Source organism: Strigops habroptila, chromosome Z, assembly GCF_004027225.2.
Source record: "Strigops habroptila isolate Jane chromosome Z, bStrHab1.2.pri, whole genome shotgun sequence".
NCBI classification, from domain to species: domain Eukaryota; kingdom Metazoa; phylum Chordata; class Aves; order Psittaciformes; family Psittacidae; genus Strigops; species Strigops habroptila.
Window position 1 is genome coordinate 21,316,092 of NC_044302.2, and position 25,493 is coordinate 21,341,584.

Consider the following 25,493-nt stretch of genomic DNA (forward strand, 5'->3'; position numbering starts at 1 on the left):
TCCTTTTCACGTCCGCCCCTGGTGCTCCAAGGTCCCTCCCAGCACAAACCGGCCCCTGAGGGCGGGCCCCGGCAGGGTGTTCCCGGCGGCCCGGCAGGGGGCGGTAGAGAGCCCCCTGCCCACCCCTCTGGCGCAGCGCGCTGGGTCCCCGCCCATTTCGGGCGTCCTCGGCGCTCGGGGATGACGTCAGGAGGCGGCGCGGGCCGCGGGCCGGAGCGGGTCGAGGTGAGTGCGGGACCGGCCGCCGCCCCGACCCGGGGAGGGCAGCACCGGCCCCGGCCGCCCCTCCCTTCTCCTCCTTTCTCCTCCCTTCTCCTCCCTTCTCCTCCCTCGCTGCCGGGGTGTTGGCGGCTCGGCCCCGCGGCGAGGCAGCGGTGCGGCCCGGGCGGCGCGGGCGCGACGGGCTCCCGCGGCTCAGCTCTGCCGCTGCCCGGGGCACTGGGCCGCGGGTACGAGCGGGTCAGGGAGGGGCCTCTGACCGCCGGGGCGGGACGGGCCCGGTGCTTCCAGGCCTGGAGCCGAGCCTGCTGCGCGGCGAGCTGGCGGCCCGGCCCGGCCCTGGGTCCCCTCGCTGGGCGGGATGGGGGAAAACCGGCGTGGTTCGGGATGAGTTTTCTGAACAACAGTCAGAGAATCACGGTTGATCTGACCGACTCTGGCCTGCCCCGGCTCCGGCATAGCGGCCTGCAGTGCTGCAGCGGCCCCAGCCCCGAGTTTCCCTGTCAGCCAGGTGACTGCTCACACCAGGCTCATGCCAGACAGTAAGAGGCACGTTTGAGATTTATTAGTAACACTAAAGGTAAGGTGCTGTGTTGCTTGGGTTTGGAGGTTGCTGTGTGTGAGCGTTTCGTAACGCAGTTAAGAGTTGGTGTCTTCAAATTTCCTTTGTGGCAGCTCATAGAAAAGCCAAATTAAATCACTTCAAGTTGTGAGATATAATTGTTGGTGGAAGGCCCATTCAGCCTCGGGTGGGTTAGTCAGTGCCTGACACCCCTCACCACAGGGCCACCCTCAGGTATTAAACCATTCAAGCCCTGATATTTTTCAGAGAGCTGAAGGAAGCGTCTGGATCAGTAACAGCTGAGGTGCTGCCCTGCTGATCTGTGAGATGCGATGTGCTGGTGGTGCTAAGGAGAGGAGCGGGTGGGCATTGAAGCATAAACCCCATATTCCTTCTCACAGCTGCAGCTTGGGCGTGCTGTCCTCTGCCATATCTTGGCACCTGCCAAGTATATGGTGTCCTGCTCGGATGGGGCTTGGGGTGCTCCATTTCTCCAGTGGTTTTGTTCCTTCTTCCGGACTCCTGGTGATTATTACACAGAAGCATTTCCACCAGCACTGGCATAGAGTTAAGCATTTTGTTGCTGGCTGTGGCGTGGTTCTGTCGGCTTCACTGGCACCCTTACGTATACAAGGAAGAACGACAGACATACTGGTACTTGATGCCTGATCTCACGTAATGTTATTAGTGGATTTAAGTAAGATGTTCTCAATCTCAGCATTTGATACTTCTTCTTGGTTTTATTTACAATTGGGACGTTTTACATAAGTGCTTCTCTACATGTGGAATTACTCTGTAATAATCTGTTTCTGGATGCTCTCATTTGATTTCACTATTAACTTAATCCATTTTAAGGTACAACAATGCTGGGAAGAACTCTCAGTGGGAGGCATTATTCAGGGCTAGCTATAGTTCTTGATTTCTTTTTTGTCATGGTACTTGAATCTGAATGAGCACCCAGTTACAGGACAGCCCTTGGTGAAAGTCAGTTGAGCTTTCTGTGAAGTTGTTTTTTATTTCTACTGCACTGTTTGTGCTTTACTTCCATGAGGAGTTACTTTGATGATGTCTGATTTTAAAACTGAATATTAACAATGCCTTGTTTTCTTTCCAGATTGGATGTAGAGACTAAACTTCTTCCAGGTGTCCCTCTAAAACATGTATTTCTCCATGTAATCCTCCTGGTGGAAGACCAGCCAGGGTTCCCTTCCTGCTGTTCGTGCTGACTGGCTGCTTGGAGAGGTGGTGAATGAGCGAACATACTCTCGGTGATGGTGAGTCCTACAATTACATTTCAAGGCTAACGGCATCTCTGTAGCCTTCTGTGAATGCTCAGCCACCATATTGATGGGCTCTGAGCCGAAGAGTGGAAATTTAAATCTGCCTGGCTAACTGCCACAGTGCAGACAGGCAGTTTCTGCACCTCCATCTCCTAAGCCAGTCATATTGTTTTAATCAAGACTTGCTGAAGTGCAGCTGGTTTGGTTCTGTTGGAATACAGTGTGGTAAGCAAGACCTCCTCCTAGTCTGGAGCAACTGGTAGAAATTCCACTTGCACTTCCTACATGTAGCCACATATGGAAAACCAGAAGTGCCACTTAATATTTGAAGCAAAACTAAGTCTGGAATCACAGAATCATAGACTGGTTTGTGTTGGAAGGGACCTTAAAGCTCATCCAGTTCCAACCCCCTGCCACGGGCAGGGACACCTTCCACTAGAGCAGGTTGCTCCAAGCCCCATCCAGGCTGGCCTTGAACACTGCCAGGGATGGGGCAGCCACAGCTTCTCTGGGCATCCTGTGCCAGCACCTCACCACCCTCACAGGGAAGAACTTCTTCCCAAGATCTCATCTCAGCCTCCTGTCTTTCAATTTAAAACCATTTCCCCTTGTCTTATTACTACATGCCCTTGTAAAAAGTCCCTCTCCAGAATTTGATTATTATTAAGAAGTTGTGCCTGGACAAGAGGACCTCCAGAGATCTCTTTCTAACTCAGCCAGTCTGTAACTCTGTGCTTCAGTGCTCAGCTGGGAGCAGTAAACAAGCTGCGCTTTTATAAAAAGAGATCCTGTGTGATTTCCAGGACCGTCTGTTCTGACCATGACTCTGGGTTTACAGGCACTATTACCAGTAGCTTCTGATGAAATCAGCAAAGCTTTCATCAGAGTACAAAAGTACTGCAGAGTACATAAAGTACTGCAGAGTACTTTACGTGCTCTGCAGTTAAGTACAGAGAATATTCCAAACTCCTTGTTTGTGGTATTTATTTGGTTTGTCTCTTTCTTTTCCTAAGGTTCAAATGTGGAAATTGCCCTGGATGTGGTTGCTGCTGCTGCTCTGGGAAAATGCCTTGATAGGGAATTAACACCATTCAGTGATGGGCTGTGGGACAAGCAAAGTGCTTCCCGAGCCCCCCAAAGATGTGCAGCTAGATCTGGTGAAAAAAGTTGAACCTTACACAGGCCACAATGACATATACAAGCATTTCATCAAGGATGACTGCGGGATCAAAGCTGGCTCTCCCTCACCTCTGCAGCACACTAACCCATACCCTGGGAACCACTTGCCTGCCCACTTGGACCAGCCTGAGCCCCGCAAGAACAAAGTGGCTAAATACCGTGCCAAGTTTGACCCCAGAGTGACAGCCAAGTATGACATTAAAGCCCTGATCGGGAGAGGGAGTTTTAGCCGCGTGGTACGCGTGGAACACAAGGCCACCAAGCAGCCCTATGCCATCAAGATGATAGAGACCAAATACCGGGAGGGGAGGGAAGTGTGTGAGTCAGAGCTTAGCGTGCTGCGCCGCGTTCGCCACACCAACATCATCCAGCTGATTGAGGTGTTTGAGACCCAGGACCGTGTGTACATGGTGATGGAATTGGCAACTGGAGGAGAACTGTTTGATCGAATCATTGCTAAGGGCTCCTTCACCGAGAGAGATGCTACACGCGTGCTGCAGATGGTTTTGGATGGTGTGAAGTATCTGCATACGCTGGGTATCACGCACCGGGACTTAAAGCCGGAGAATCTGCTGTATTACCATCCGGGAACAGATTCCAAAATCATGATTACGGACTTTGGACTGGCAAGTGCTCGGAAGAAGGGAGATGACTGCCTGATGAAAACCACTTGTGGGACCCCAGAGTACATTGCTCCCGAGATCCTCGTCAGGAAGCCGTACACGAACTCTGTGGACATGTGGGCGCTGGGTGTCATCTCCTACATTCTCCTCAGTGGTACTATGCCCTTTGAAGATGACAACCGCACCCGCTTGTATCGGCAGATCCTGAAAGGAAAATACAGTTACTCAGGCGAGGTGAGTGTGCCAGGGGTTATGGTGAGGGGAAGGCAAGCAAGAAGATCTCCATAGATGTTTCTTTGTGATGAGCAGAACCTGGCTGTTGTGTGCAGGGTGGTAGCATCACCAGGGTTAAAAAACCCCTATGATTCTGGCTTTTAAAATCCTTTCCTGTTTTCTTTCTGCTTTCCAAAACTGCTTCCAGTGCAGCATAGTGAGCTCCTTTTAAAAATGTGTGTGTAAAGAAAGAAGAGGTCTCTTCCTGCAGAGCAGAACTGGGAGGCTTGTGGATTTCTAGCTGGGGAGACCTCAGCTGTGGTAAGCTGCTGCTTGATACTTTGCTGTTGAAACTCGTGCCAGGGTGAGTGTTTGCAGTGTAGTGTGTACATACCTTGGCTGATTTCTGATACAAATCCAAGTGTAGCCTGAAAAACACCTTTGCTGAAAGACAGGGTTATGGCAGACAAAAGGGCACTTGCTTCTACATCTGGAGACATGAGCATTTCTGAAATCAATCTGCATTATCTCCTGAGCTGAGTATGTGACAAACTGGAGGATTGAAGGATAGTTTTCTTAAATAACTATGAAAGGAGGAACCTTGGGGGATAGATTTTAGGCAGAAGGTGGGTGCCTCTACCCTCCAAGAATCCCATTACCCCACCACTGCTACAGCTCCTGCAAACTTGCTTCTGGTCATGATGAGAGATCTCAGCTATCAGCCACCTCCTTTACCAGCACAGTTGCCAAGTATAGGCATAACCTCACTAAAAATCACACGCTGTAGAAAGTGGGAGCATCCAGATTTGCAAGTTATGCTTCTGCGTATATCCCTCCCTGGAAGGATTTAAAAATCAAGCTTTTATAAGCTCTAATAAGAGAGGAAGGTGTTTAGATTCCTGAACAACATGACTTTGTGAGGGGAAGCCCACTGGGAAAGTGTTAATGAGTGGCTAAGTTTGTGATTCTGAAGTGGCAGTAAGGCAACTGTCAAAACCCCAGAATAAATTAATGATTGTTCTCGTATGTTTAGTTGTGACAGGTATATTGGCATTTTAATGATGGATGGAAGGACTGTAACATGTTAAGGTTTAAACATATTAAGCTGCTTTAGGATTGTGTGTTTTAAAAAAATGAATCACTCTCTGCAGGGTTTTCAGAGGTGTCAGTAAGTCTTTTCTGCATCACACCAGCTTGTGTTAGTAGTTGGAATAACCAGTTAAATGAAACTGAGGAATATTGGCATTAGCATAGGAGGCCACTGAGGAAAGCCCAGATTTGACACCTTTGTGAGTCTTGTTATTTCTTCCCATGAGCCCTCCTCAGAAAGTCCCTGGGTATGCAGAGGAGACATGAAAGCGAGGAGTCATAAAACCCTAAATTTGTTACTTTCTTGACCAAGTGCATTGCTTCCTTCAGGAACTGCAGTACTTGATTGTCGTGGTTTGAGCCCAGCCGGTAACTGAGAACCACACAGCCGCTCGCTCACTCCCCTCCTTCTTCCTCCCCCCGCTCCCGGAGGGATAGGGAGGAGAATCGGAAGAATGTAACTCCCACGGGTTGAGATAAGAGCAGTCCCGTAACTAAGGTATAATAGAAAACCACTACTGCTGCCACCAATGATAATAATGATTAGTGAAATAACAAGGGGAGAGGATACAATTGCTCACCACCCGCCGACCGATACCCAGCCCGACCCGAGCAGTGATCTGGGCCTTCCGAGTAACTCCCCCCGGTTTTATACTGGGCATGACGTGCTGTGGTATGGAATACCCCTTTGGCCAGTTTGGGTCAGGTGTCCTGTCTCTGTTTCCTCCCGGCTTCCCCTCCTCCCTGGCAGAGCATGAGACTGAGAAAATCCTTGGTCAGAGTAAACATTACTTAGCAACAACTAAAAACATCAGTGTTATCAACGTTGTTCCCAGGCTGAAAGTTAAAAAACACAGCACTGCACCAGCTACTAAGAAGGAGAAAAATGACTGCTATAGCTGAACCCAGGACAGTATCCACCCCTTATTCCATACCATTCATGTCATGCTCAGATCCCACATCTCTCAACACACCATCGCCCCTGTCCCATATATACACGTATATATACACCCACACCCACACACAAAGAGAAAGATATCATTCCCTAGTCCATGGACCAATCCCTATAGAATTGCTGAATTCATCTAGCCCATGATGTCAGGCTCCATCTCTTGTAATAGTCTTTCAGGGCAGGAGGGACGGTATGTAGTGTTGGGTTGTTGCCTGCTGATGATACCGCCAAACTCGTCTGGTCACTGCTGAGCTGGTCTGGTTTCCTCAAAATTCATTCTTTGTTGAGGTGATGATCGGAGGGAAGTCAGGGTCAGTTGCTGGCGACCTGAAGATATCTAGCTGGTGGGCTATGAAAGTGTTACAGAGCAGGCAACAGCATACAATTGAGTTCGTTAGCTGTTTTCCCCCAAGATTAAATCCCCTTGAGGTACACATCGGACTTCCCCATCTTCCCGCATTACCCACCAAGTATATCCAGGTCCCTGAGCAAAAGCAACCCCACGAGTGGGTTTGCCTTTACCTGAAGCAGGAATAACCCAGACTGTCTTCCCCAACAAATTCTTCATGTGCACCACAGGAACTTTATCCCCCTCCACAGTACGTAAAAGTTCTGATTGGGCTGGGCCAGCCCTGTTGGCAGATCCCCTAGTGTTGACCAACCAGGTGGCTTTTGGTAAATGTGTATCCCAGTGTTTGGAAGTCCCACCACCCATTGCTCTCAGTGTAGTTTTTAACAGCCCATTGTACCGTTCGACTTTCCCAGAGGCTGGTGCATGGTAGGGGATGTGATATACCCACTCAATGCCATGCTCTTTGGCCCAAGTGTCTATAAGGTTGTTCTGGAAATGAGTCCCGTTGTCTGACTCAGTTCTCTCTGGGGTGCCGTGTCGCCACAAGACTTGTTTCTCAAGGCCCAGGATAGCGTTCCGGGCAGTGGCATGGGGCACAGCATATGTTTCCAGCCATCCGATGGTTGCTTCCACCATGGTAACCACATAGCGCTTGCCTTGGTGGGTCGGTGGGAGTGTGATATAGTCAATCTGCCAGGCCTCCCCATACTTGTACTTCAGCCATCGTCCTCCTTACAGAGAGGCTTTAATCGTTTGGCTTGCTTAATTGCAGCACATGTTTCACATTCGTGAATAACCTGGGCAATAGTGTCCATCGTTAAGTCCACCCCTCGATCACGAGCCCATCTATATGTTGCATCTCTGCCTTGATGGCCTGAGGTGTCATGGGCCCACCGGGCTAAAAATAATTCACCCTTATGTTGCCAATCTAAGTCCATCTGAGCCACTTCAATCTTAGCAGCTTTATCCACTTGCTGGTTGTTCTGGTGTTCCTCAGTGGCCTGACTCTTGGGTACATGAGCATCTACGTGGCGTACCTTCACCACCAGGTTCTGCACCTGAGCCGCGATATCTTGCCACAATGCAGCAGCCCAGATAGGTTTACTTCTGCGTTGCCAGTCGCTCTGCTTCCATTGCTGCAACTACCCCCACAGGGCATTTGCCACCATCCGTGAGTCAGTATAGAGATAAAGTACTGGCCATTCTTCTCGTTCATCAATGTCCAAGGCTTCCCCTCCTCCCTGGCAAAGCGTGAGACTGAGAAAGTCCTTGGTCGGAGTAAACATTACTTAGCAACAACTAAAACCATCGGTGTTATCAGTGTTGTTCCCAGGCTGAAAGTTAAAAAACACAGCACTGCACCAGCTACTAAGAAGGAGAAAAATGACTGCTATACCTGAACCCAGGACATTGATTCATTTCTTGCCAAAAGTATTCTGTCAGCTGCTTCCTTGAGCTCTAAGCTTCAGTTGACTTTGGCAGCCTTTGCTGCTTCGTTAATTTGGTTAATATGATTTTTTAACCAGTTGGAGAGTTTTAAGGGTGCAGTTGGGTTGCCCTAATGCAGAGACAGATGAATTACCAGCCACACATAATATCTGCAGGGTCACACTGAAAGACAAAGTCCTGGTTACCATATAACCACTGGTGGCAAATCTGTCTTGAGCAACCTGGTCTAGTGGAAGGTGTCCCTGCCCGTGGCAGTGGGTTGAAACTGAATGAGCTTTAAGGTCCCTTCCAACACAAACCACTCTGTGATTCTGTGATTCCAGGACAGGTTCTGCCTGCTATTGCAAAATCTGGTAATTCTGGAGTCTTAGGAGGAAGTGGTGGCATATGGGTTTGACGCCCAATGAGTTGTGCCGATAATACTGAGCTGCTGAGGTTAAAAACAAAGCTGAGGAAATAGTGAAAGACCATGTGATATATTGGCTGGTGTTTGGTGTGGACAAACTTGAACTGGTCCCATGGGAAGATGGGGACACTTTGCATTTTCTGTAAATGATGGTGGGCCCTGAAGGTGCTTCTTGCTCTTCAGAAGAAACGATTTGAGGTTAAGCACTTCCAGATATCATCTTGATATTCACGATCAAAAGCCAGCTCATGTTAGGAGTTAGTCTTACTGTTGCAGGTGTCCTTGCTTTGCCGTGGAGTGCAGTTCTGCTTCTTCTGGAAAAAAAAACAGGATTGAAAAGCACACAAGGAAGGGTAGTGTAAATAATCAAAGGTATGGGCTGGCTGCCATTTGAACAACGGAAGCCAGATGAGGGCCTTTCCTTCAAAAAAATCAGTGAGGGGGGCCTCTGACCAAACTCAGTACAGCCACGGGCAGAATAGGGAGAGTGAACAGAAGAGCAACTGTTTTGAGTGTTCCCTGAGGTATCTTCATTTGATGTTCTCTGGTCCTTGTGCCAAAACCGAATTATCTTCAGAAATTTAATGACTTCCTTGCAACTAGGCCACTGGATGATTGTAGTCTATATATATTGCTGTATATATACATAATACATGTGTGTGTGTATATATAGTATATATATATTGTGTGTATGTGTATATATACAAAGGTAGCACATGTGCCACAGCAAAAATATTAGACTATGTGTTTAGAAAGTGCCCATGCACAAGCCTGAAGCATTTTACTTGTTATCCCACCACAAATTACATACTTCAGAAGGCTGTTACAGATACTGTGTGTGACATGAGTGGTTGTTTTGGAAAGCTGTAGATGTTTTACTGCTTGGAAAGCAAATATGTGTCAGCCAGTAGCCTGTGTCTTTTGCCCAGATGCTTTCTGTTCTTCTAGAGCCAGGGAAATGGATGCTTTAATTTTCCAGTGTAATGAAACCTGTGCCTGTAAATTGCAGGCATGTTCAACTGTAGCCAGGTATTGGCAGGAGATGCAGTAACAGGCTGCCCACTTTGTGAATCAATTTTAGGTGAGAACAAAGTGAGCCAGAGATTTAGAGGAGCCTGGCATGTTTCCCATGGCATCTTAAAGCCATCTTCTGGAGTTACAAATGCTTCCAAATTCCTGATGTTCACAGAAAATTGCTGGTCTTTTTTTTTTTTAAGTCTGTTCCACTGTAAGAAGTGGAAAGATGTCAGAAATGAGGCTACTGATAAATTCATAAGACTAATGGAAATGGCAGGAGCTGTAAGTCCTGGTTTATTTGGGACAAGAATGGGCAGAATACCTGACTGCATTGCAGAAGCAGAGATTTCGTGGGAACGACTGCTTTTCTTCTCTTTAATGTGAACTTTGAAGATGTGAAACGGAAGAGGAAATGTTAAAAGCAGTCTGCAAAGTGCCCAGAGCTGACAGCCTGAGTTGTGGGGCTCAGACCAGTTTCAGTAGGGAAGAAGGGAGCCATCTTCCCAGCGGTGCTGCCATACTCTGTCTTGCAGCAGCAGTGCACTGAGTTTGCCAAGGATCAACGCCAAGTCCAACTTCTTGAAAGGTCTGGCCTCAATACCTGGTCAGAGAGGACAAAGCTGTATTGAGAGAGGAACAAAAGCCAAGATGCATGCTGACCTGAGAAGTAGCTCCATGTCCTTGAAAAACAAGTGAGCTCATGGCCAGCTAATGTAATTGCTTTCTGACTGGGACCCTCTTACCACCACTCTCTTCTTCCTGGAGTGTGAAGTCTGTTTGAAGAGGCTATTAGCAGATCAATAGGAGAGATCTCCCATAATAGGTTATTCAGGTACTGCTGACATCACTGTTCTGATTCTCTTGTATCTCCTTCTGTACATTCTGGGCTGCTTCAAATAATGGGTAGGGTGAGGAGTGAAGGAAAGCTTGGCTTTGTAACTTGGTATGCTTTTTTCCTGAACATCTTGGAGTAAGGATTATGTGGGGTATTGAGACTGTGTTTGATGTAGCCTGCTACAAAGTCACTTGTTTTGTTAGAACTCACCACAAAGAACATTTGACAATATTTTAATTGAAATCTTGGGGATAAAACTGATTTCTGGGATCCCTTTGTAGCTTAGAAAGTTGTCTGAGGAATAAAGCTGGAATTCCATTCACAGTTCCCTTTGAATTTGAAAGTGCAGAGATGAATATTGGACCACCATTATCCTGACAGGCTTGCTCTGGTTCTTTTTCAAAGCTTGTCCTTCTTTTGAATACTGGATGCTTTTATGTTGCTTTACACACCTGGGAAACTTGCTGGAAGAAGTGGAAGGTAATAGATGTTATGGTTAAATTGGGAAATTGAGCTAGGGTGCATGGGTTGTTCTGGTTTTAATATGTTATCTGGGCAAATCTTTTCCCCTTGTGATCTGTTTTGCTATTCATAAACCAGAATCAGCTTTTGTGGTATGTTCACTGTGAGTGAGGTAGGTGTGTGCTGGTCTGAGAACATCTCTTAATCAACCAACCAAAAAGCTTATTCTAAATATTGGTGCTAGTGGAGACATGGATAAATGCGATGTAAGGTGAGGCATGTTTGATACATGAAGGAAGCTGGGCATTTCAAGTCTGTAGGAGCTCTGCAAGGGACTTAGCAGCCATGCAGAGAGATGATTTGGTTTATGTGGCTTGCTTAGATTTTCCAGTGGTGTTTAATAAAGTTCCTCACCAAAGACTCTTGAAGGAATTTTGCAGCTGTAACATGACAGCAGTCTTTGCATGGACCAGCAGTTTGCTGGAGATAAGCACAAGGCTGAAATACGTGGTCAGTCCACAGGGAAGAGAGAAAGAAACAGTGAAGTTTGAAGGATCTGTTCCCTTCTGCCCAAAACTTTCAGGAGAAAGTTTGCTAACGAAGGGGTACAGTCACTGATGAGAGAGATCTTCAAATGGGGAAGAGAAAAGCTGTGGACCTTAGAAGTTTGCCTGAGTTCTAAGAGCAACTGGACCAATTCATGCAAGATAAATCAGTGGAGAAAATGACACTAAAAAGTTCCAAGAACAGATAAAGAAGTGCCTAAGCCACAAATTTTTGAGGCTTGAGTGTATGGGGGAGAATTTTAATTGCAGTACATGGTTTGTTTTCTTGGGCTCTCACTCCGTATCAGCTGTCGGCTGATGATGGAGACACCATACTGGACTGGCTAGATAACAGAATCCCAGCTGGTTTGGGCTGGAAGCTCATCCAGTTCCAATCCCTTGCCAAGGGCAGGGACACCTTCCACTAGACCACGTTGCTCCAAGCTCTGTCCAGCCTGGCCTTGAACACTGCCAGGGATGGGGCAGCCACAGTTTCTCTGGGCACCCTGTGCCAGGGCCTCACCACCCTCACAGGGAAGAACAACTGCTTAAGAGCTCATCTCAATCTCCCCTCTGTCAGGTTAAAGCCATTCCCCCTTGTCCTGTCCCTACAGACCCTTGTCCAAAGCCCCTCTCCAGGTTTCTTGTAGCCCCTTTAGGCACTGGAAGCTGCTCTAAGGTCTCCCCTTAAGGAGCCTTCTCTTCTGCAGGCTGAACAAGCCCAGCTCTCTCAGCCTGTCTCCAGGCAGAGGTGCTCCAGCCCTCGCGGCATCTCTGTGGCCTCTTCTGGACTCGCTCCAACAGCTCCAGGTCCCTCTTGTGTTGCTGCCCCAGAGCTGGGCGCATGACTGCAGGGGGGTCTCCCCAGAGGGGAGAAGAGGAGGAAAACCCCCTCCCTCGACCTGGTGCTCACGCTCTGGGGATGCAGCCCAGCACATGGCGGGGTTCTGAGCTCAAGTGCACGCTAAAGCTGGGTCCTGGGGAACTTCTCATCATCCAACACCCCCACTCTGTCCCCCTCCAACACTGGATGTTTGATCCAGTCACTTTCAGTCCAGGGAGAGGTTCTAGTCTTTCCTTCTCCCATTTCATCCCTCAGTAGGAGGCTTCATCCACTCCCAAGAGTTATTGAGCTGAGCAATATGCAGCCTGCAGAGCAGGAAGTGCTTTGAGATTGTGCGTGCAGCATTTGGGACACCTGTCTGTGTGTCGGGGCTGTTCAGTGGTCCCATGTTGGACATTGATGGAGCAGGTATCACATGTCTCGTGTGGTTTTGACTTGAGGTTTGGAGGCAGCATTATGTTCAGCAGTGTTTGAGAATGGGAAATCAATCCCAAGGCTTATCAACTCCCACGCGCTGATTTTGCTTGCTGTATAATACTGCCTTGGGAAAGCTAGACGTGTAAGAAGTGAGGACGGTAAACATATTCAATTGAAATGCTCTTCAAGTCTTTAATTACTCCCCAGTGCTGAGTTCCCCTGTAGGTAGGTGGAAGAGCAGGCAACATAGGCAGACCAAATGGTAATAGAAAGTGTATTTTGTAGATGATAAAATTAGTTGAACTCCCCCTTCTCCTATAGACTTTTTTTTTTTCTTCCTTGGAAGAAATGAGTCTGTCTTGACATTCTACATCTATAAAGGAAAATGTGGTGTGAATTGCATTCTGCTTGTGACTTTGCCTTTCTCTGTTCAGTGACTCAGATTTGAAGCATGAAGGCAGAATCCATCTAGTCATCCTGCCTGGCTGCCTTCCTCCTTGGTGCCCTTAAGATGATGGCTTCATTCTTTGATGGCTCCCCTTGCTAGTTAGTGTTGCTGTTTAGAGTTACTTCCTTCACACTTCTAACAACATCGCAAGATGCTGTCTTCCCTGTTGCTTCTGCTGTCAGATGTGCAAGGATGACAGCAGTTGGGGGATGGCTGCTAAAGCCCTGTGTCTAAGTGTTTAAGCATTTCTTTCTGATCCCGTGCAGTGCCTTTCCTCACTGACTTCATGTGGAATCTAAAGCCCTCTGTAGTTTCAGAAACAGAAGTGCCTTCCGCATGAGGGCATGTTTAGAAACGTCCCCTTCAAGCTGAAGGATTCCTGTGGGTCTTTGTCAAAGTCTCATTTTTACATCTTGCTCATTCTTCATTTGAAAACTGGCCTTTTCTCTTTATCCAGCAGCAAACTCTTCAGCCAGGCTATCATTATTCTCCTGACTTGACAAGTACGTTCTTGCTCTATGTTCACACATATCTATGCTTCACAGTTTTCTATTGCTTGTTTGCTTGGCCACGTCCACCCAGGTTTGGTCTTCTCCATCTCTTTACCTGGGTTACCTATGCTTTCAGCCTAGGTTCACCTGGTCTGTGGCTGCTTGCTAGCAACTATGGTGCTGCTGAAAGGGAGTGCTGTTTGATAGGCTGTCCCTGACATGGATGGCAGCTTGCTAGCGTAACCAAGCCTGGAGAGCTGTTCATACACGTGGACTCCAAGTGGTTGTAATATGGCAAAAGCACTGAGATGCACATAAAAATACTGTAACTAGCAATTTTGTAATGTTTTTGTAGGGATGTCACCTTTAGAAGTTAAGTCAAATAAAGAGTATCTGTCTCTAAATCTGTATGCTATTACTTGGGATAACTTTATGAAGAAATTGATAGCATTCATTAATTCATTCTTCTTTTTATTTTGCAGCAGACTGGCAAGTGTCAGTCCAGGCAGCATCAACAAGCAGTTGGTTTGGAAGATTTAGGCACAAGGGGACATCAGGAAGTCTCTGGTCCAAATCGCTGTCCAGAGGAGGGCTAAATGTAAAACTATATGAGGTTGCTTAGCATGTTGTTCACTCAAGATTTGAAGGTTTACAAGAATGGAGATGTCACGACCACACTGGGCCCTGTAGTGGGGCAGCCCCAATCTTGTCTGAACCATGTGTTTTCTTTACATCCTGACAGAATTTATGTGGTTGCACCTTGACAGTCACCGCTTGCCTTTTCCCTGAGCATTTCTGAGACATCTGGTGTGGTATTGTCCTCTCTGTATCTGCCCTGACAGTACTGGCAGATGCAGTTAGATCCCATCCTGTTTCTCCAGCTAGTTGAGTCCTTCTGCATGGCGGTCCTGCATACTAAATCTTGGTCAAAGGCAACCAAGAAACAAGTACTAAAAAATTTAATGGTAAAGAGAGAGGCTTTACGTGCAGGGTGTATGTGCATAACATTTCTTTTTTTCTCTTCTTGAGCATTCAGCATCTTAGTGATCATCTGCCCTAGCTTGGAGTTGAAAGCACCAAGTTAGATGCAGATATTGAGTAAACTGCAGATACTGCTATGGAGAGATTCAGGCTTGAAGAATGCCCTTAATTACATGAGAAACAAGCTACCCTCGCAGATGAGTGGAGTGGTGTGAGTGGTGTTCCCATAATAGGACAGAAAGTAAGTAAAGGAACGTAACACCTTCTGCCCAAAGAGTTTTCCCTGCCTGTGCATGATACCAGAGGCAGGGAAAGTGCAGTGTGCTGGCAGCGCACTACCAAACCGTGTGCCTGTGTTACATGGCAGACAGCAAGATGAGAACATGAAAAGCAATTTCAAAGCAGCTGATGCATGCTTACAGGATGAGTTCTCACCCCAGCAGTACTTCTGCAGAGCATTTCCAAAGTATTTTTCCATCATCCTCATTGTGGAGGCTGGTTAAATACTGTGGAGGACTTGTAACTACTCAAATCCCTCACGACATGTAATGGAGGAGACAGATGGCAGTCTTGTCAACTTTTAATATTAATTTTCTGTGTTTATTCAACTTTCTGAGAGAAAATGGCATAGAGCTTGAGCTCAGGCTGCTTTTGACTCCATTGAGAACTGGTTACTGAACTGCCCATCCTTCTCCAAAGGGACTGGTCAGTGATTGTGTTAGGAGGACTGTGGTTGGATTTTCTGTCAAATGACTGAGTGTAAAAAAGACACAAGCATTAAAAAGAAACAGCAATTATTCTGGTAACCTTCTTCTCCTAAAAGTTGCAGATAGAAATGTGTAATGGCAGAGATCCACAGGGAGGGAAAAAAAGCCAAGCAGCATAACTTTCTATTTTTTACATACTTGTATTTTAGTATAGAAACTAATTTCTTGTAGGAGAGGAAGAAAATTGTACTTGCATGTCACAGAAAACAAGCTCTCCACAATCCCCATTGCTTTGCAGAGTTCAGTGGGTATAGGACAAACCTTCTCAAATCGTGATGCGGTTTTTTAAAGACCAGTAAGTTTTGCATTAATGCTGCAGCAGGTCTGGTACTTGACTGTCTGGCTGCCAGTCCTGGAACGGCTCGTGCGTGTTTATGCTTCTAACCACTTAGAATTACTTACATGTGCCTCTGTAATTAAAAAATAAATCCATCTTTTGTTGGCCTGATGACAAAAAGTATAACCACTTCAGAAAAAAATGCCAACTTAGAATAAATTGGCTGTTTCATTATGTATTAGCTTTATTTTCTATTTTATACTCTTTTTCCACCAGAGATTTGTCCAGGGTTTTTTTCATACCCATAGCTTTGTTATAGATCATAAAGCTTTGTGCAGTGGGTTCCATAATGAAATTGGTTGTTGGGTAGCAACTGCCTTGAAAGGGGGAAAACTCTCCCTCTGGTGATGTCCTTCTAGTAGGTCTCCTGTTCAAGATGGGCAATGAGGCAGCCTGGACAGTCAGGTTTCCAGAAGACAAACTCCAGTTTGGACTGGAGTATGTCTTCTGGAAAACATTCAAAGCAGAGTTAAAAAATTGCCAGGAACAGAGAAGCACCACTGCCCTCTAATGTTCCTACTGGTCCTGTATGTGTGTATTTTAATACAGGACATAAAGTCATGTATCTACAAGAGGCCAGGAAAGCTACTATGTGTCTCCAGTTATGGAAGCTTTACCTCTGCACAGTGTCCTGTGCTCCAGTTTGCTGTATCAGCAGCTCCTTGCAAAGCCACCTGATTCTCCTGGAAGTTCTCCGTGCGCTCAGTGCCTGGGAGGGTCCAGATGCAGCGGGACCTCTCGTGCGTGGGGACCATGGCCGGTAGCACTGACCGATGGCGTTGCCCTCCCTGGCTGTGCTGGTTGGTCTGCACTGCAGACCCATTAGAGGCTCTTGCAAGACACAGTCCTCACCTTGGCCTCTGATCTCCATGCCAGGAGAGAGGAAAGATCTCAAACCAAAGTTTCAGTTTCCTCCCTAGAGTCTGAGTGTCCCAAGCTGTTGAAACACAGCATAACTAGGAGAACAGGCACAGGGCAGCTGAAGGCAAGGTTTTCAACCACATTTGTGGAGGTTATTTGCATGATCATACAAGTCTCTGGGACCATGTTTTAGCCTTCTTGAGGGAAGAAAGACTTTTTTACTTACAGCAGCTGCTTTGTTGTTTTTTTTGGTTTTTTTCCTGTGAGCCATGTTAGATGGTAGAAGTGATTTATAACAGTCTTGCTGTTAGAGAAATCCATGCATTTTATCCTAAAAATTAGACATATTTTTTTCCATGTAAGGAAGAATTGTTTTTTATATAAATTGCTAAGCCCTTTGCCTGGAAAAGGGAAAAAAAGAGAATTTACAGAGGAATGTGCTTTTGCATTTCATATGGCTGTGAGAAGGCAGTGATTTGTAACTAGAGTAACAAGAGTGTTGGCGAGATGCAGTCAGATGACTCTCTGTTGAAAAGGGCACTATCGTGTGCTTTGAAGAGCTGAAACACTTGAAGAGGATGAAAGTGTGCCTCTCCTAGCCTGGCACAAACACCAAGGCCAGTCATAAATGCACTTCTCTTAGCTTCTGCTCATTCTTTTTCTTCTAATGTACTGGCTCAATGTCTGGGAGTAGAGTGGGGTTGTATTGCTCCGTGTGAGTCTGAGAGCTGAAGTTGTTTGTCCAGATCTTTCTTGCTGCAGGAGCAGACATCTTGGGCTCTCTGAAACATGATAAGCTCAATTAAAAACTGGAAAATCCTCCAGCCTCCTGCATGTATCAGTGATGACGCTCCTGCAAGAACTTAGTGCACTGTATTGTGGAGAAACACTTTATTTGCAGGCATACAAGCACCTTTTCCAGTTAAAAGGGCTGTCGAACCAAGGTGTGCATTTAAAAGTCAATTCCTCTTCACTTTGGCTGCTGCTTGAGGGTTTTTTGACGTTGTTTCATCTGATGGAATTGGTGTGTCACAAAGACCTTTCCCAAAATAATTCTTTTTGCTTTTTTAAGAGGTACTTCAGCTTATGTTGTAACTCAGCTGTGAAGGTAACTCCAAATCCTAGGGCAGGGTAAGCAAAGAGAGGGGTGGTCTTTCTCTGCGTACATCTCTCATTTTCATACTGCTACAGCCTGCAGCACCCCAGGAAGAGTTTTTATTTCACAGAATCATGCATGTCATTAGGTCAGGGGACTTTCTGAGTCAGTGGCTAGTGGCACATGAGATGGCTGGGCCTTCCCTCGGTTTGGCTTTGTGGTTTCTGCAGCTGGAAGCAGCTATTGAAACAATGAGGTGGAGACACTGCATCGAGTCATAGAATAGTTTGTGTTGCAAGGGACTTCAAAGATCACTGAGTTCCAACCCCCTGCCCTGGGCAGGGACACCTTCCACTAGACCAGGTGTCCTGTTTGCACTGTAATGCTGAGATTTATTCCGGTGTGTCAAGTGGAGGAGCCCAAGGTGGAAACTGTCTAAGCCTCAAAGCTCCTAGAAACAAAGCAAGCAGGGAGAGAAGCTCCATGGAGAAGAGGAATGTGTTTTTTCCCAGTAATTTCATTTGCAGCCCCTTGTCCCTCAGGCTGCTTTCCACACCCGTAGGACCTGCAGGTTCAAGGCAGGGTGAACGGCAGCAGCAGAGCATTTTGGTTAGGGTTTTTGGGTGGATGGGTTTGGGAAAGTGTTGCAGAGCATACGGCATGGAACTGTTGTAAGGATGGAGGAAGGCAGGATCCACATCTGCGGGAAAAGGACTTGAAATAATGCTGTGATTTGATGTATTGTATTTTCATTCCTACATCTCTGCCACTGTAAAATCCTGTTAATGGCACAACAGTATTTCTGCAGAATTAGGGATGGAGGGATAAAGGGACATTGTAGGGTAGAAAAAGAATATTAAGCTGCCTTTGTGCAGAATATACATTATTAACAGAAAGGATTTGAACTATCAACTACCTCTGGTGTCTTTCATTCCTTTATAGTTCCCTAAAAATAGACAGGGCAGTTTTCTCTTTTACCTGTGGCTGGTTTAATCCTTTGCTTTCTACCTGTGGCTCATCTGTGTGGTTTTTCCAACACCTTAGTGGAGGTACATTTTGAGTGGCAGGATGCGGTGTTATATAGAATTCCAGGCTGGTTTGGGCTGGAAGGGACCTTTAAGTTCATCCAGTTCTAATCCCTTGCCAAGGGCAGGGACACCTGCAGAGACCACGTTGCTCCAAGCCCCTGTGTCCAAGCTGGCCTTGAACACTGCCAGGGATGGGGCAGCCACAGCTTCTCTGGGCAACCTGTGCCAGGGCCTCACCACCCTCACAGGGAAGAACAACTGCTTAAGAGCTCATCTCAATCTCCCCTCTGTCAGGTTAAAGCCATTCCCCCTTGTCCAAAGCCCCTCTCCAGGTTACTTGTAGCCCCTTTAGGCACTGGAGCTGCTCTAAGGTGTCCCTGGAGCCTTCTCTTCTGCAGGCTGAACAAGCCCAGCTCTCTCAGCCTGTCTCCAAGCAGAGCTGCTCCAGCCTTCGCAGCATCTCCGTGGCCTCCTCTGGACTAACTCCAACAGCTCCAGGTCCCTCTTGTGTTGCTGCCCCAGAGCTGGACGCAGGACTGCAGGGGGGGTCTCCCCAGAGGGGAGAAGAGGAGGAAAACCCCCTCCCTCGACCTGCTGCTCATTCTGCTGGGGATGTTTGGCTGTTTGGGCTGCTGCTCCAGCTGCTGTCCCTGCTACAGGTTAAAAGCTAGTTTTATTGAACCAAAACTGAATTCTGCAGAGAAGGGCTATGAACACACACCTCGTTGCAAATCATTTTGTGGCCAGTAATTGACCCTTAGAGAGGGGCAGTTGGACCCGATATATTTGGAACAATCTGTTGTTAAAAGATGTCCTCAGATTCCTCAGAACCAGAATTTGGGATCTCCCTAGCAGTTGCAGCATTCTTCTGCCCTGGGATAAAACAGAGGAGTTAACCAGCATACGTGACACGGGTAGGAAGTCAAGATTTTGATGTTAGGTAGTTAAGATCTCTTTTGAGCTGCATAAACTGTTTTGGGGAGCTTCTGTTGGTGAGGAAGGCTAAAAAGGTGCATCCTAAGGTTGGAGTTTTTCTTGGTAGAATCTTTACCTTATTCCTGAAATCCCTAAACCTCAGAAGATTGCGATTGAAGCTTTCAGGCTGGTAGACACAAGGAAACTGGGTTAGTTGTTTTGAGTTGGAAGGAGTGGATCAAATCAGCGTATGAGTTCCTTGGTTTGGAGCATGAGCTTCAGGGCTGGCTCTTCTACCCCTCTCACCACCCTCCTGCTTTGCCCTCCTGCTGCCCGAGTGCGTGCTAAGATAGAAATCCTAGGCATGTCTTCCAATACATTTGTTATTTTAAGTGGATGCTTTTATGGATTTTCCTGAAAACTGAGCTTTTACTAATACAGCAAATTAGTGTTGATAGGTGAAATGGGAGCTGTGTGGGCCAGTTGAGGAGAGGCAGAATGTTCTTGTGTTGGTTACTAAGAGGTACCTGCTGTTAATGAAGTGTCCAGCTAACTGCTGGTGTGGATGTATGCCTGGTTGTGTGTCTGTGGCTTGGGAACTTCCATCAGCATGGTACTCTGTAGGCATCAAATGCACCCTGCGTTTCAGGCCCTTGAAGCAATGAAAACTGAGGAGTTTGATTTTGTATCTAGCAAAAGGTAGAATTGAGCTGTCTGAGGAAGAAAGTATGTGCATATTTCCTACCTTTGTCTGTGTCTGAAGAAGAATTTTTAAGGGATTCTCTTACAGTCTGATCGTTTTGAGGATGGATGTGTAGCTCTAACATAAAGAAAGGTTTCTCATTATAGCTGGGATGTACTATTATATCAGATGCTGTGATAGGAGTGCCGGAGTTACAGTTTCTTGTATCTTTCCACTTGGTCCTTCATATTTTTTTTTTCATGTGCTTTTAGCCTTACAAGCTTCAGGAATTGTTAGTGGCATTATGTTACCATTTTGCTCAAGAGGCTGGTATTGCAAAATGAAGGAAAACTAGCTTGGCTCTAGGATGAGAATGTAAAACCATTTCATGGTATGCTCATCATTCATGGGAGTTCCTGTACTTCCAGTGTTTGTCACAGGGCTTGGCAAGGATGGATCTGATATTGGAGGTATCTTTAGCTATTTCCTGAAACTGAAACTGCTCCATGGTGTCTGAAAAAATCCCTGGTTGGAAATGAGCGGTAGCACCGGGTAGACTTACATTGGAAACCTTCTGTGTGTGCTTGAATGTGCACCAGGCACATGGAGTTCCCCAACAGACAGTATGGGCAAATCCAATGAGTTAGTGTGATAGCTGTTGTTAACAGACAGAGATAGTGAATTATCCACATTTGCAGGCGAAAAAGAGGGCAGAGGAGGCCATGGAGATGCTGCGAGGGCTGGATCCACCTCTGACTGCAGGCAGGCTGAGAGAGCTGGATCAATCTGTGATGATTCTGGAAGCAGGGAACCTTCTCCTGTCCCTGGCTTTGGGAAGGCAGCATTGCCTCACACATCCTCTTCATCAGCTGATACCTTTCGCATCAATGGGTGTCAAGTACTGGGGGAAAGGGGGTTTGGCACTAGGAAAAACTATGCTTCTTCATTTAGTGCTACAAATTATTTTGCCCTTCTCTGCCCTTCATGCTAAGTAAAACTTTGTTGCCTAGAAGCTAGGACAATAATGCTCTCGAGTCCTTCTGGGCGCAGAAGCCAGCAGGCAGATTCTGCTGTACAGCGCGTTCAGGATGTGCCACAGGTGAAGCAGGGAGAGCATGGAGACAAAACAGTTTATTTTCCCAAACATATTGTGTTAAAATTGGCATTTACTTACTGGTAGCTTATCAACAAATAAGGCTAATTAGTGACTGTGTTTCTGTAGAAATTTCAAGTGGTGTTTGGGGGTTTATAGAATAGATTCATAGAATCAACTGTGTTGGAAAAGACCTTTGAGATCATCAAGTCCAACCGTTCCCCAATACCGCCAAAGCCACCACTAAACCATGTCCCTAAGGCCTCGTCTACACAGTTTGTGAACACTGCCAGGGATGGTGACTCCACCACTGCCCTGGGCAGCCTGTTCCATTGCCTGAACACCTTTCCGGGAAGAAATTGTCCCTAATCTCCAGTCTAAACCTCCCCTGGCACAGCTTGAGGCCATTTCCTCTTGTCCTATCCCTTGTTCCTTGGGAGAAGAGACCAGTCACCTCCTGGCTCCATCCTCCTGCCAGGTAGTTGAAGAGAGCAATAAGGTCCTCCCTGAGCCTTCTCTTCTCCAGACTAAACTCCTCCAGTTCTCTTGGCCATTCCTCATCACGCTTGTGCTCCAGGCCCTTCACCAGCTCCGTTGCCCTTCTCTGGCCCAGCTCCAGCACCTCAATGTCTCTCTTGTAGTGAGGGGTCCAGAACTGAACACAGGATTCAACGTGCAGCCTCACCAGTGCCCAGTACAGGCAGATGATCACTGCCCTGGTCCTGCTGCCTACAGTGGTGCTGATACAGGCCAAGATGCTGTTGGCCTTCTTGGCTGCCTGGGCACAAACTGCTCGTGTTCAGCTGAGTCAATCAGCGCTCCCAGGTTCTTTTCCATGAGCAGAAAACCAACCCAGCTGAGGGAAGGGGAGGAATGTTCAATGTGTTTGCAGATAACTTTAAATTGGAAGGGCTGCAAAGTGCATTGAATTCCAGAGTGCCTGAGCAAATTTGGGCGATTTAGTATCTGGTGCAAAGATTTAAAAAATGAAAGTAATCTGGTGCACATAACTAGGTGAAGAACAGAAGGTCAGCAGGTCTTGGCTTCTCAGAAGAGGATCTGTCTATGAATCACAAACTATTATGAGGGATGGCAGTATGATACTTGTGGAAAAAATGAACATGACATGTATGAGCAGAAATACAGGCAGCATGTGGTGTTTTTAGTGGCTAGTGCTACGTGCCAAGCTGAAGCTCCAACACTACTGGGCAGTGGACTTCAAAAACACTGCAGGGCAAGTGTGGGGACTTGACAGAAGAGCAAGAAACTACAGTCTGCAGAAGACTGAAATGGTTTTGGCTGTGAGGCTAAAGGAAGGTGTTGGCATGGCAGTCTGCAAATAGGCTGCTTCCAAGAGGAAAAGGAATAATCACTTTTCCATATGATGTCAAACACGAGCCTTAAATTGCGCTTAGAAAGATTCATGTTAGGCCTTTTACAACACTAGTGGCTCCTGCTCCTAAAAAAAGATTTACCCAGAGGATCGGTGAAGCTGTCTTGAAGACAAGTTAGGCAGTCATCTGTCAGGAATTATGCATCTGTGGTGGACACTTTGGGGAATGTGGGATGGATTGGATGATCCTTAGATGTCCATTGCAACCCTGTTTTTACCCTGATTTCCCAAGGAAGCAAAGTTCATGGAACTGTGCTACCTGTCTTTCAGTGTCCCACAATTAACTATGTAACTCCTAAGCCCAATTTGAGCAATGTGGAGAATTCAAAGGCCTGAAGTTTCTGGGAATTTTCTAAGTCCGTGGCTCGCCCTCCCTACGAGAGAGAACTAAATTCCCATCCTCACTGCAGGAAGGGTAGTTAAGTATCAGTCCAAATTTATCCAGAGAGCTGATGAGCACATATTTGTTTCTGAATCATTTGTGGCACACTTGACCCTATTAAGGATGTGGGATGGGGCCTGGGCAGTGCTGTGTGTGGGCAGGAGGGATGTGTTGCTGCCATGGAGATGGTGGTACTGGCCAAGGACAGGGAGAGGAAGCACTAGAATCGTAGAAACCAGGTTACAAGAGACCTCTGCAGGTCTCTAATCCCGTTCGACTTGAGATGGGACTGTTGCCAATACTAGATCATGCTGGCTGTGACTTTGTTTTCCTCAATCTTCAAAGATTTTAAGGATGGAGATCCCCACCTCTCTAGTGACCTTTTCCAGGGATGGTATTTTTCCTGGTATTTGCTAGTATGAACCTTCCACGGCGTAGCTTCTCCCTGTTGCCCCTTGTATTATTTGCAGCTGTTGTGTGGCTCTGTAATCCTAGAATCATGGAATGGTTTGGGTTGGAAGAGACCTTAAAGCTTATCCAGTTCCAACCCACTGCCACTGGCAGGGACACCTTCCACTAGACCAGGTTGCTCCAAGCCCCATCCAGGCTGGCCTTGAACACTGCCAGGGATGGGGCAGCCACAGCTTCTCTGGGCAACCTGTGCCAGGGCCTCACCACCCTTAAAGGCAATTGAGTAACTACTTCCAAATACACACAGTCTGCTGTTAGATTGCCTTTAGACTTCTCTCTGCCAGACTGAACAAGCCCAGCTCCTTCCATCCGTTCTTGAAGGCCACGTACTATCCCTGGCCATTTTGGCAGCCCTCACCCAGGTCTTCTCCACAGCCTTCTTGAACTTGGGGGTTGCCATACATAGCTAGTATGATCCCACATAGCAAACTGAAAACTTGTGAGTATCTTTTTGAAAACAAAACCAAAACACACCCCACGACCACTAAAAAAGCACAAAAAACCCAATGTAGGATATAACAGTGTAGGATATAACAAGGGCAAATGTCACATTGGTGTAAGATTATAGCTGTGGAATTAGGTAAGTGTAAAGAGGGGTGTTTGAGTTATCCTTGCTGCTTTGTTTTTTCTTCTTGTTTATGCAGTTGAGTGCAGTTTCATTAACATACTTTGTTGTTCAGCAGGATCTCTGTCTCCTTCACTGAATAGTTTGGATGCTGAAAAGAGACTGAAAAGGTAATAAGGAGAAACACAGTGGAGTGAGTTCCAGAACAGTTGTCCTGCTCTAGATTCTGACAAAAACATCCCAAATAGTGCCAGGAAAGACAGCTATAAACCAGTCACCCAGGACTGAACTGTGGTATAAACCAAGCAAATCTACTTTTAGTGTCTCCTGATGTTTTATGCCTTTAAAATTTTCAAAGTGGCAATAGTTTTTATCCACGTTGGCTGCCCAAACCAGTGCTTTCTGGGAGAGAAACAGGAATGTCATTAGACTGGGCCATACTGGCCGAACTTGGGAAGCACTTAGATACCTAAACCTGGGCTTTTGGGCAATGCTTGGATGAAGAACGAAGGAAAGTCAGGGCAGCCAGTGGGGCAGGTGTGGTTCTGCTGGAGCCTGAGCACCTCTGATGCTCACAGCACCTCTCACCTGCATGCTGCAAGCCCTGCTTGAGCTCCAGGAGGTTACTAAAGCCCCCATGCTGTCCCAAGCAGCAGAGAAGAGCTAGTGCCAGCCAGGGTGGAATAGCAACTAAGGCTGTTTTAGGATTTACTCTCCCTCCCTTGTTCTTTTGTGCATCAACAGCTTGAAGCCCGCAGGAGGGAGGGCGTGTGTATGTGTGTGTGGAAGGTTGTAAGATTATCTGTTCTTCCTCCTCCTCTGCTGCACTAATTGGTGTGATACAAGATATTCTTCCTCCCTGGGGAAGATTTTTCCTTCCTGTCAAGGACCACCTTTTCTTAGTTGAACTGTTACTGTGGATTGGTATATAGAATTATGTAGCTTCAGTTCCAGTTCTCACCCAATACATCTCTTAAGGTAATAATTCAGTATGAGAGAACATTGTTCAGATCATAGTTGAGTTTTCCTTTTGAGAATAAAGGCGTTAAGGGTGTCAGGACACCCAGATGTTATGAACAGATTGGGAAAGGTGTTTCCTAGTTTAGTTACTGCAAATACTGTTGTGAACTGGTGCTATAGCAATTCACTTTGGAAAGTTCTGACTCTTTTCCCTGCTTGCCTTTTTGATGGTAGTCTCCAGCAGTCTGTATAGAATCATAGAGTCAGCTGTGTTGGAAAATTCCTTCAAGATCATCAAGTCCAACCGTTGCCCAGCACTGCCAAGGCCACCACTGAAGCGTGTCACTAAGGGCCTCATCTACACAGTTTGGGAACACTTTCAGGGACGGTGATTCCACCACTGCCCTGGGCAACCTGTTCCAGTGCCTGAGCTTGTCTTCTCACCTGTGTTCTTCCAAGTGCATGTCTCTTGACCCTGAGGTTTCCCAATATATAATTTGTCAGTCGAACCAGTGGTCAAAGTCCCCTATGTCTAACTGTAACTTGCTTGTCCCTACCCATGGCAGGGGATTGGAACTG

At 46.7% G+C, this 25,493-nt stretch overlaps 1 protein-coding gene across 2 annotated transcripts in view; it reads left to right on the forward strand.

Moving 5' to 3' along the window:
• Positions 1 to 166: 166 nt before the first annotated feature.
• Positions 167 to 25,493, forward strand: part of PSKH1 (protein serine kinase H1) — a 41,671-nt gene continuing 16,344 nt past the window's right edge. Inside the window, exons 1-3 of one of the 2 annotated variants that reach the window (XM_030469768.1) lie at positions 167 to 225; positions 1,896 to 2,055; positions 3,075 to 4,097. In XM_030469768.1, the coding sequence (XP_030325628.1) occupies positions 3,159 to 4,097 (939 nt within the window). In that variant the 5' untranslated portion in view covers positions 167 to 225; positions 1,896 to 2,055; positions 3,075 to 3,158. Of the gene's footprint in view, positions 226 to 444; positions 800 to 1,895; positions 2,056 to 3,074; positions 4,098 to 25,493 lie in introns of those variants that run through there. The other variant, XM_030469767.1, reaches the window with a different exon arrangement.